The sequence below is a fragment of the Schistocerca nitens genome, chromosome 9 (assembly GCF_023898315.1).
Source record: "Schistocerca nitens isolate TAMUIC-IGC-003100 chromosome 9, iqSchNite1.1, whole genome shotgun sequence".
NCBI classification, from domain to species: Eukaryota; Metazoa; Arthropoda; class Insecta; order Orthoptera; family Acrididae; genus Schistocerca; species Schistocerca nitens.
The window spans coordinates 447,061,322-447,074,441 of NC_064622.1; the positions used below are offsets into that span (position 1 = coordinate 447,061,322).

Consider the following 13,120-nt stretch of genomic DNA (forward strand, 5'->3'; position numbering starts at 1 on the left):
TTCTCAAAGCTCACATCACCCAAGACTAGTTTTGTGAGCATGCCTATGAATTGTTGCATCTTCCCTGGCCACCAGTCATCAGATCTCAATATTACTGAGCCTTTGTGGTCTACTTCAGAGAATGCTATCCGTTTCCATCATTGTTACCTAACTTCTGACCATTTTCCAGGAAGAATGGTATAAGATTCCGTTGCAAACTATACAAGACCTATAATTATTCATTCTGAGATGACTGGAAGCTGTTTTGAATGCCAGCAGTTTCCTTACACCAAATTATGCATGGTAATGTTTACGTTTTTTGGTGCTTCCATATATTTGGGCTTATGCTGCAAGCATTTCTATCTCATAATTTACTGTCATTTCTAAAACACTGTTCTTTGTTTTTTATCCTTTTCATAAGGAAGATGCCAACAATAGTTTATAAAATACCATATGTTTATAAATTCTTATTATTTTCACAATGTTGAAGCATGAACTGATTCTTGGGTGTCTGAAGCACTACATACAACAATATCATCATAGTATCAGGAAACAAACCAACATGCAAATGCATGGCATTGATAGAAAATAAAGGGGAATAATGTACAAATGGGTTAACATAAAACGAAACATTTGTGGAAGTTTGGGAATATAGGGAAATGCTTAAGCACAGAAACAATGGAAGGAGGCATTTAAAAATAAACAACAAGTAAAACAGGTGGGCATTGACACACCAGCGCACAATGCCATTTTATTTGCATCTTTAGCTGCTTTTCAAGTATAAATTTTATCTAAAGCACAGCACAGGCCAGTGGGCTCACATACGGCACAATCATGCCGACATCTTTTTACTGTAGCACAAACTCACCTTCCTGCAACACGTGAGCATGAGCAAGTGAAGTTCTTAGACTGGAATGGCAGTTCTTTGAGGGAATACTTAAAAAAGGTCACCAACATTAGAACAGTACTAAATATTTCTACTGGTTATTGCAAAAAGTGAAAATGTTGTAGAATGGTCTTATCTCCACATTATCACAAAACACAATTACTGTGATCTCTACACGCTAAAACCTATGCTCTGCATATTCAAGGAAATATTCTGATACCTGTGTGCCAGCAAAAGGGCCAAAATTTTCATGTTGTTTAAAAAACCAGATTGATCAACATCCAATCTTAGTGTTTCGTGGCTCAGAGTAGATTTGGTAACAGTCTTCCAATTAAAAATGATGCTCACCTGGATGTACACGTGTTTTCGCAAGTAATTACACTTTGTATCCAGTACCAGTGTTGTTTCTAGAAAGATAACTAATTACTGAGAATTTAAGACAGAAAAAACATTTCAGGCATCTACAAGTCTTGGTTCATGATAAACACTAACTCCACTAACAAAAGAATTAGTAAAGAAATATAGTGCAATTATTGTGCTACAAAAATCATGTGATTTTCAAGGTTATGACAATTCCTTTTATATTGTTAATATATTTCAGACATTTAACAGCAAATACAATTAAAATAAATTTAAATAACATATCAACCTCTGCAATTTGTTGAACTGAAATGTTAACACTTTCAAATTCATATTCTCTTCCTAGTAGGGCACAAAGCCTACAAAGATATTTCATATTCATTACAAATTACATTTTTTATTTCCACAATTTTGTAGAAACATGTCCATCTTCAAATCACTCCATAAAGTAATGTGGATTTTTCGTACAGATATCACCCTGTCAGCAGGAACAATAACAAATAGTTTTCTAAAAATATTTGCCACATTCAGCCAGTTCACTAAAGAAAATTAATAAACAGATTAACAGCTGCTTTTACAGATGCTAAAATAAAATCATGTAATGAAGAACATTTAATTTTGATACTAAAAAAGTGGCACATAACTGTGACAGATGACATACATGCAGCAGCAACAGTATAACAGTAGAGCCAGTGATTTTGTTTACTTTCCCTATTAAGAAAATGAGAGATCACATACCTTCACTTTTTGATCAAATGTATGGCTACATCAAAATAGACACTAATTTATATACCATTGCAGGCATTATTTCATGTAACAACCTTATGGGATCCATTTTAAATGCTTGCATGCTGTAATACAATCACTGACAATTAATGGCAAATTTGATCCACATGACCAAAATTATGAGGACCTCACAAACACATGGAGCAGTGAACTATTTCCATACATTTCTACACAGTGATAAAATATTCACTAGTTTACACATCTTACAAGTTCAAAGGTTTACTGGGATTTTCTTTAGTTCTTACTATCCTACACTGAATGTTACTGACCAAGAACAACCGACCTCTCTCATTATTATGTTTCGATTAATTGTATTTCTAGATTTTAGTTAGCATCTGGTACTGAAATAAAATTATGCAAAGGTATTGCATTCAATTTGCCTGTTTCTGATAACTGATTCTCCACACTGATATGGGCAAATGATCCAGGAAGCAATGCTGTAAGGATAGTAAAATTTTTAAAGAGCTAGGTAGCTAGATGGGAGAGGTGCATTGGACCTAAACTCAAATGAGATTGTAAGAAGACAGATTACCATTAATTCAGTTTCACACAGTTTTGGCCTGGCCAGAGGAGAATGGAAGTTCACAACCAGACCCTTCTCTCTCTCTCTCTCTCTCTCTCTCTCTCTCTCTCTCTCCCCCCCCCCCAAAAAAAAATCAGTCACCACCACCACCACCACCACCACCACCACCAGCCAGCCCCCCCCCCCCCTCTTCCCCCCAGGAAAGAAAGTGCTGCCAAAAATAATAGGTGCTATTTAACTTGCATCTTTGAGTTAACATTTTTCAGTTAACTGTTCATTACATAACATGACTCTTAATTCAAAATGTACACACACAAAATACAAGGTGAAGAGAAGTGTTTCATATGATGTCTTAAGAACCATTAAAGACAAGGCGCAAAAATACATGTACCCAAGAAACTGGAAATAACTGTACTGTAGAAGATAGTGCTCATGATTAGGTAATAAGAAAGAATAGGCATTGAAGTATGAATGCTATGAACAAACCACTGCAAAGAACATGAAGTAGCTACAATTTTAAGAATAAATTAATTATATACTGAGGAAAAGAAATGTTGCGACAACTGCTACATGCCTGTTAAGGAAAAGAACTTGGTTTTATCAGTACATTATATAAATAGAAACAATTACTCAGCAATGGTCGGAGTTTGACCGCCACTAAAGAATTAAAATGTCTTAATTTCTTGCACTCCCACGCATATGGTGTCCCGCTCATTTATCTGCTGCTCAGTAGCACGTTATATACCAACAATTGAATGAAAAACTCCACAAGCCCACAGAATAAGTCACTGTGCTCGCAGTTCATACAATTATTGCACAAACCACATTACTTGAGGAATTATCTAAACCCATAAAGCACGTGTCTGTTGCGCATTGAAAGATGCCACTAATTAATTTTAAGTGCACTGAAAATAAAAACCTTTGTAATTGGAATTTTTTTAAAAAAATTACCTACTGGGATGCATACATGTTAACAGCACTGTAACATACATGTTCAACACACTAAACACTTTCCAATCAATATGAAACATCGGGTGTCATTGCAGAGCGAATGGCTGCCACTAATTATTTAATTGTGGTCCAATAAAAGTACACTCAATCAATGATAAAAATAGCATATTTTTTAATAATAATATTAACAACCTTAAACGAAAATTTTGATTATTTTTCACCAAAATTCATTATGGCATTACCAATACAATCCTAGGGAGAATGAATGAAATGCAGTAAGACTGCATAGGTACAATTTTGTTTGAAACATCTAACATTCATCTCTGCAAGGAGAAGATACCAAATTGTTAATTTCATTGTTTGAAGATTTCTAGAGTATTTTTTTCACAATGTCATTTTTTGCTGTAATGTCCTGCAGTGTTTAAACATTGGACTTAACATATTCACTTAATATTCATGTTAAAAAATACATGACAATGACAAGAAAACTGGCTATACGTGTAAATAATTTAAACAATTAGGAGGTGTATTCAGCAGACAAGGGAAGTACAAAGTAGTTAAGTATTACTTACAAATAACACACTTTACCCTCCATACTGTTCTTCCTAAGTGAGAGCTTTGTGTAGATTAAATGCTTAATGTTTTAAAAACTGATTTTTTAATCTTTACAGAATCGCAAATGTTTAGTACTTTAAATCTAGAAAAAAATGTAATGCCCACCAACAAATGATAAATTCCCAAATTACAGCAAACACTTATCTCAGGAAATTTGAGGTAAGAATACCTGTTGTACTGCTCACGAACTTTACCAACACAACAAGCAACAATTACAAGATGACAGAGGTTGCTATGAAAACCTAGATATCAAAATTAATAATATATCTCAACTGAAAAGAGGCAGTTATGTGCTGATGGTCCCAGTATTTTATCACTTTTCATACACCAGGATTTTCAAAAGACAGCAACATGGAACAGCTCCCCCCCCCCCCCCAACACACACACACACACACACACACACACACACACACACAGACAGACAGAAAATGTATTTAAGAACACACATGACGACCATCTTCTCTAGAGATAGGTATTTACATAGGAAAATACATGAGAAACCTATAGTAAAATATAAGTATGTATAAGAAAAGAAAGCAGCACAAAATTGAACACATTTCAAGGTTTGTTAAAAAACATGTATGAGAAAGCTGAACATCAACTCCCATACCACTTTACGTACTGGTTGGGGGATTCATCACAAAGCATGTAAGGACACTGCTTTATGGAATATTCAATATCTGCTACTATTTTGCGAAATATGCGGAAAAATACTTTCAATTTTCTAAACTGTAACACTTTTCCCATAAAGACAAAGAATTAAATATAATCGTGAATTATGTAACGCTTTCATAAGAATGCATGCCATCACATGAACATAGTGATGGACAAAATTTTCTAATACTTGTTTGAAAGACAACTTTCTGACTCTGCTTCATTGATCAGATACTAATTGCAAAATCCTGAAACTAATAAATGTTATTGTAAAACGGTATATCTCACTCCTAGTAACAGCTATTTGAGAAATTCAGACTTATGGAAGACACATCCTTCACATGTCTCCTATATTTTCCTCCTACTGCTGGAGTGATAGCTACACCACTTAAAACACCACCTCAGATGAAGTAGTGAACTCTTGCTTACCAATGAAAATAATAATAATAAAAAAAACAACCTTAAAAGTCAACCACGATGATGAAAGTAGGGAAGAAAATAATACAAGTAAATGAGTTCATTTGGGTACATGAAAGTACACGATTAACTTGCCTTCTGTGAGAAACAACTGCTTCAATATATGACACAGCAAAAACTGCTACCATACTGTTTATTTTGAATTAGGGCCTCAACAACTGCACTACCAAACACTGTAGATGCTTCATCACACCTTCAGTTAAAGTTACAAAAGTATGAGGTAAATAAAATACCTCATGTAAGTTTTGCATTAAAATCTACAAAGTGTAAAATGAGCCACCTCAGCACTCTGCTGCTGCCTCATTATGAGGCGTCATCATTAGAAGCACCATCATGAAATTGTTGCATAAAATATATCACAGGCACCTTATTTGTTTGAGTATCCATTCTCTTTTCCTTGCTCCATCATCAATGTTCTTTGTAACCTCCTCGTGGAACATACACAAACCACAGTTATTGTTTAAGCAATGTATTGTGGGATGGAAATGAGAAAGATTAACTTAATCACAGATGCAAAAGGTGGGAGCTTTTTCCCTGTTTTTGTACGTCAAAAGGAATCTTTATATAGTTTGCTCATGTGTAATCTCTCGCATCATATGCACACGCTCAACTACTTCCCTCAAAGCTGCCATTCCATAACATTGCCACCAGTACTCATTTTTACTTTTAACTCCAACTGCACTTGCAATTTTACTTAATAATTAGATTATCTACTAATTTCTGACTCCTTGTCATTGATTGTGTGGCAGAATCACTTGTATAGGATGTGGTTGCCCACTGCCAACTGGAAAAAAAAGAAAAAAAAAATATGTTAGTCTTTTTATATAACAAAAAGAAATAGAGTTTGCACATGCATTTGACATTAAGTGACAATATGCTAAAGAAGACTGTAAAATTACAAGTATATAGAACAGCTGACCCGTAGGTACTCCACGAGATGAAATTCCAATTGCTGTCAATTTTCTTTCTACTTCCCAATGTATTACTTGCCTTAAAGAACTGTTCCTTCCTCAGTGAGGATGAGGGGTTGGTTCGGTCAGGCTGGAAGAAGTGGCAAGCAACTCAGACCCCAGGCTGCAAGGGACCCCCTATGTTCTAGACATAAGATGTGGCCAGCCATCCTGTCTCCTTGTAAATTTATGATAAAATAATTCATATGTGAAATTAATTGAGGACCCTGAGCTCAGAATTGATCTACCACAAAAATGATATTAAAACTGCAACTCCACTGAGCAAGGAATTTTACACAGTTTTAATTTGTACAAGATTACTTTAGACACAAATAAATGCTAGCAGTTGCCTGGAGTGATAGCAGTAGTAAAAAGAATAATATACACTAAAAACCATCAGGATTCTTTAAAGTCCTTCCCTGCCTAGCGGTCTAGAGGTTCCCACTATCACATACTCTGAAAAAACTTTTTTTTTTGTTAATTTTCACACACGTTCCCAATACACATTGCTTAAGTTTCACTAAATCAGTTCAATAGTTGCAGAGGCACAGTAATTTATTTGATCCCACAATGCAGCACTGAACAATGTACCCTGAGTTTTCGGCAACTTTGAGACATAATTAATATCTCTGACAAAATTTTCTTTGAAGAAACCAGCCCCTCTTGAAGAACTTTTTACACTCTCATATAGTAACGGGGGGAAAGGAAAAAAAAAAAAACAAAAACAAAAACCAAACTATTTTCATACAAATAATTTGAAAATAAATCTGCAGAAAAAAGAGCTGCTTGAAAAATGTGAAGTTTAGCTTTTTATATCCACAGAAGTAAGTATGTGATGAGTCTTAATCTTTGCATGTACTAACTTACCAACACAAAGTTTAAAAATATAAATTTTCATCTTCGACTGCTTTCCAATAGTTTACAAACAAAGGCAAAAATTCACAATTTTTGTAAAAAAAATGCTAAAAATGAGTATTTCAGCACACTTTTACAAAAAAGTGCATTCTGCAAATGCTTTTAAATCACATTCATTAGAAAGACAATACAAACCACCTAAAAAAGAAGGTAGGTCTCTCTCTCTCTCTCTCTCTCTCTCTCTCTCTCTCTCTCTCTCTCTCTCTCGCTCTCTCTCTCTCTCATTTGCAATGCCTGTGCATACAGTCCTAGTGATGACGTAGTGAAAATGTACCTGTATTCTATTGGTACTCAAATCTGATCTGTCTGATTATGTTTTACAGATTTTTACCACACACTGGGTAAGCTTGAGTCATAAGAACTAGAAACACTACAGGAAAAGTAAGACATTTGTCATGACTCCTCGTAACATATTTCTGATAGCTGTTCTGCTGTGATAGTTACAGAATCAAACTAGTTGTAAACTTCACAATTTAACTGTGTATTACCAAGGCACTGGAGATCACGGCAATAAAATTGTTGCATAGAACTGTAAAACATATTCTTTATGTTTTACTCAATTGTCACACTGTATGAATTTTGATAAAGTTCACTACAATCTGTCTGAAATTTTTTTGATAAGGTTTCATGTTAATGAAAAAATTGAATGTGTGCCTTTATTTTGCAATGCTACAGATGAGCTAGTTTAATCCCAGTCTGAAGTATAGCATATTTTGTGTTCTCATAGTTTTCTGTTTATGTGGAGCATAAATGCACTGATGCAAGGACTGTACAAATCTGTTGCTACATTACATCGTGGCTCCATCACTGATGGTTTCTTCCAAAGTAAGAGAACCATCATCCCCATCACCATAGGGTCACACCTGAAGCTGTGCAGCAGCAGCCAGAGGTAGGTTTCTTTACCACAAGATTCCAAACCTGGTAAGATTCTCTTCATACAGAACCTCATCAGGCCTGATAAGGGTTTGTTTCCACAGGGTGCCAAGCCTGGTTATGTATTTCTTTAAGTGTCCCAGGTGTAAGATAGAAGAGTTCTCTCTCAGGATCATAAACCAGTGTTTGCTTAAAGGTACTTTAATTTTTTTATGGGTTTCATTAATGTGCTGTTTAATATCCCCAGGAAAAATATACTGCTCACCAGATGATGTTCTTAAATGCTACTGACCTGAATTGTTTTATCAGATGGCTAAAAACAATTTCCTCTAGTTCCTGCTAAAGTATCCCCATGTTTAAACTTCTCTTGTACAATTTCCTCTTTGTGGTTGGAAAAAAATTGACATTAATGCTCTAACTGCAGAAGTGAAACAGTTCTATAAACATAAGAATCTGTCTACCAACTGACTGTTGCAATCTTGCTCTTGCTGCTAATTCTTTTGTTGTACCTCCAATCCCACCACAAGGTGACTTTACATGAAACATAGCAAGAAAAATTCATTCTGTCATTGTTCCAAAGTCTCTTATGATGGCACAAATTGTGAAAATATTGTATTGGGCACTGGAGCCATGACTGAAATAATGTATGTGGGAAATCTGAGTAGATTGTCTTAACATATTTGGTCAACTCCTTTTATAAAAACATGAATATTAATTCCTGACAGTCAGTAGATGGAGACAAGTGATCGAACTATTTTCAAATAGATTTTTTTTTAACGTTTCAAAAACATGAACAGTAATTATGTCCTGTTGCAGAAAATCACTGCTAACACAAAACTCAGATCCCACCTTCTTATTTTGGCAAAAAGAGATAACAAAGGATGTATCATTGCTTGAATATTTTCACTGCACTGTGTCTTGAATTATTAATGAATAATTTTCAGCTAAAGCCATTAGTATATGAAGCTATAGAGCGATCCACAAATGATAGCGGTTCGTGCATCTTGAGGTATGGACAGGGATGGCATTGTTAACACATGCGCATGCTTTCCACCTGAACTAAACATATATCCTGCAGATTATGTTTCTCACTCGCTTATACAGAATTTATCATTACCACCACCTCTAGCGATAACAACTCGCAACAAGTGACATAGAAATTCGCTAACAACTCACTACGATCACGTTTAATGCTCGCATTGGTTACAGCAATAAGAGCAGAGTGCTCCAAAGAGTACTGAACCGCTGTGGGCTGTCTTGAGTAAGAGTGATGTAGGTGCACAGAATAAGCCTAAACTCGACAGCCATCGTTCTTGACTCCAACTACAGTTTTCCTTTATGTCACATTTAGGGGCTTGAAGTTGCCAACTTGGCAATGTTTTGATTTGTGTGTGTACTACGTTTTGTTATTGGAAATGGCACATTTCCTCTGCAACTCATGTTTTATTTTGACTTTCTCTTGTTCATCTGTTATTGCTGCAGTATTACCTTGCAGCAGCTGCATACAGTAAAATTCTTTGTTAGAGTATCATTTCTTACCAGTCAAAATTACAAAAATTTAACTGAAAACTAACACAATGAAAAATTTCACAGAATTCTAAAAAATTCCGGAGTTTTCTTGGTTTTCTCCTGTTTTGGAAAAGTCTCTCAGGTTTTCCCCGGATTCCCTAGGATGTATACACTCTTTTATTGTTGTAGGGTGTATACACACTGTTATTGCTGTCAGTAGAAAAGGTTTTACTTTCAAAAAGATTATGACAACCCTGGACACCGTACCACATCAACAGCTGATGACAATGCGAATGTAGGAATGAAAAGGGTCATCCCATGTCAATTCAATGCAGTCAAGTAACATTTTCAACCTGACCATCTCAGATTTCTTTCAAATTTGGTGCGTTCAATGGCCCAGATAAGAGATGGAAAAATACCAATTTGCAGGTGTGTGTTACAACTGTGAAGAAAGTTATAGGTCTGTAAAGTTTGGCATTAGTGCGAAATTTACACGCATATGTCGCAACATAAATGACTGTAATTCTGGTTCTAATTCAGTTACAGCAATGAAAATGGTACCATTGGAAAGCTAATGAATAGACCTTTACATTGATATGCTACATGGAGAGTTTCTGAGAATTTTCATACTAAAGGTCATTATTTTGTCAGCATCAACATACTACCGAGATGAAGACAGTAACACACATATATGAAACACAAATTATGATAAAGTACAATCCATAAGCAATATTGTACAAAAATATGGTATACCTTATTCTAGTGGTATTATGAATTATTTACATTACATTACATTATTTACATTACAGTTGTAATGAAAAGGCAATGAAAAGATATTACATCTCTCCTCACAATTTCCCAACTAAATTGTTAATGTTCGCGAGATCTGATGAAGGGAGATTGTATGTCCTTCCAGTTGGTGTCACTGGATCCACTCTTGTGATGTCATATTTTCTGATGACATAAGTGTCTGGTTTGGCAGGAAACACAAATGATGGAGATGGTCCATGTGGATGCAAGAAGTTGATCTTTACTTCATCTGTTTCTTCACATGTCTGCAAGACATATGCAACCCACCAATGACTGTCATACATACAGGCAACAAATGTATGTATATTTGTTAACAGTGCTTCATTCACCATAGCAATCAGTCACTCTTCTCTACTCACTAAAGAAGCAGAATATGTCTTTGACTTCACTAAACCTTTGTTAACGGGTATTACACAATGAAACTTATGGGTACCTGGAATCGTCCTTGTAGTTTTGAAACATTGTTTCAGCTTGGCTGTATCTTCATCATGATTGGAAACTGATGTATGATGGAAAACACATGAAGGAATATTTTCCTTGCACCACTCAAACAACTGTCGTGATGTCAAAATATGATTTTCGTAAGATCGCTTGAGGCTGGCAAGTCTTGCTAATCTCTACAGTTCCTGCTACCCCATCACAAGGTCCTTTACCATGCGCTGTAGCAAAAAAATGCCATTCTGCTGTAACATCAAAATCTTATTGATGGTAGGACAAATTCATAAAGTTCTTTCTGTTTTTGTATTGGGCAGCACATCCATCCAAAAAGTAATAAATGTGCTTTGGATTTGACACTGATATTTTAAGAAATTGATGGAATCTGTCTACAAAGAATAAACATGCACTGTATTATGCTGAAGGTAGGCAGATATTTCCATGTATGATACATGTCATATTTCATTAGTGCTTGAATCTCTGTAGTAAGCTATAAATGGGTGAATTGTAGCCTGTGAATTATTCCAGTGGAATCCTTGTACCTCATCCTGAATGGTGAAGGAGCAATTTTCTGCAAAGTCACAAAGAACATGAAACTCATTTACTTTGAGACCTCCTTTAATGATTTTACAGAAATGTGACTACTGCTGGGAGATAAATGAGTGTGGTAGGAGCTGTTGTAACCTCGATGCAAACACCTCAATGAAATCATCTGTTGACTTTGTTATAGCCTGTAGAGCTACCCTGGCTGTAGTTAACCAACACTTATATGCAATTTCATCTATGCAGTTCTTACCAAACAGACCATACAGATAATCAGTCTTGTCACACCTGGACAACAGGGACATGAACCTAAGAAACATCTACGTCTACATCTACATTTATACTCCGCAATCCACCCAACGGTGTGTGGCAGAGGGCACTTTACGTGCCACTGTCATTACCTCCCTTTCCTGTTCCAGTCGCGTATGGTTCGCGGGAAGAACGACTGTCTGAAAGCCTCCATGCGCGCTCTAATCTCTCTAATTTCACATTCGTGATCTCCTCGGGAGGTATAAGTAGGGGGAAGCAATATATTCGATACCTCATCCAGAAACGCACCCTCTCGAAACCTGGCGAGCAAGCTACACCGCGATGCAGAGCGCCTCTCTTGCAGAGTCTGCCACTTGAGTTTATTAAACGTCTCCGTAACGCTATCACGGTTACCAAATAACCCTGTGACGAAACGCGCCGCTCTTCTTTGGATCTTCTCTATCTCCTCCATCAACCCGATTTGGTACGGATCCCACACTGATGAGCAATACTCAAGTATAGGTCGAACGAGTGTTTTGTAAGCCACCTCCTTTGTTGATGGACTACATTTTCTAAGCACTCTCCCAATGAATCTCAACCTGGTACCCGCCTTACCAACAATTAATTTTATATGATCATTCCACTTCAAATCGTTCCGCACGCATACTCCCAGATATTTTACAGAAGTAACTGCTACCAATGTTTGTTCCGCTATCATATAATCATACAATAAAGGATCCTTCTTTCTATGTATTCGCAATACATTACATTTGTCTATGTTAAGGGACAGTTGCCACTCCCTGCACAAGTGCCTATCTGCTGCGGATCTTCCTGCATTTCGCTACAATTTTCTAATGCTGCAACTTCTCTGTATACTACAGCATCATCCGCGAAAAGCCACATGGAACTTCCGACACTATCTACTAGGTCATTTATATATATTGTGAAAAGCAATGGTCCCATAACACTCCCCTGTGGCACGCCAGAGGTTACTTTAACGTCTGTAGACGTCTCTCCATTGATAACAACATGCTGTGTGCTGTTTGCTAAAAACTCTTCAATCCAGCCACACAGCTGGTCTGATATTCCGTAGGCTCTTACTTTGTTTATCAGGTGACAGTGCGGAACTGTATCGAACGCCTTCCGGAAGTCAAGAAAAATAGCATCTACCTGGGAGCCTGTATCTAATATTTTCTGGGTCTCATGAACAAATAACGCGAGTTGGGTCTCACACGATCGCTGTTTCCGGAATCCATGTTGATTCCTACATAGTAGATTCTGGGTTTCCAAAAACGACATGATACTCGAGCAAAAAACATGTTCTAAAATTCTACAACAGATCGACGTCAGAGATATAGGTCTATAGTTTTGCGCATCTGCTCGATGACCCTTCTTGAAGACTGGGACTACCTGTGCTCTTTTCCGATCATTTGGAACCCTCCGTTCCTCTAGAGACTTGCGGTACATGGCTGTTAGAAGGGGGGCAAGTTCTTTCGCATACTCTGTGTAGAATCGAATTGGTATCCCGTCAGGGTCAGTGGACTTTCCTCTGTTGAGTGTTTCCAGTTGCTTTTCTATTCCTTGGACACTTATTTCGATGTCAGC

General features: G+C 36.5%; 1 protein-coding gene across 1 annotated transcript in view; it reads right to left on the bottom strand.

Moving 5' to 3' along the window:
* Positions 1 to 2,724: 2,724 nt before the first annotated feature.
* Positions 2,725 to 13,120, bottom strand: part of LOC126203714 (ataxin-2) — a 126,043-nt gene continuing 115,647 nt past the window's right edge. Inside the window, exon 13 of the mRNA XM_049938089.1 lies at positions 2,725 to 6,015. Coding sequence (XP_049794046.1) covers positions 5,963 to 6,015 — 53 coding nt within the window. The 3' untranslated portion in view covers positions 2,725 to 5,962. The remainder of the gene's footprint in view (positions 6,016 to 13,120) is intronic.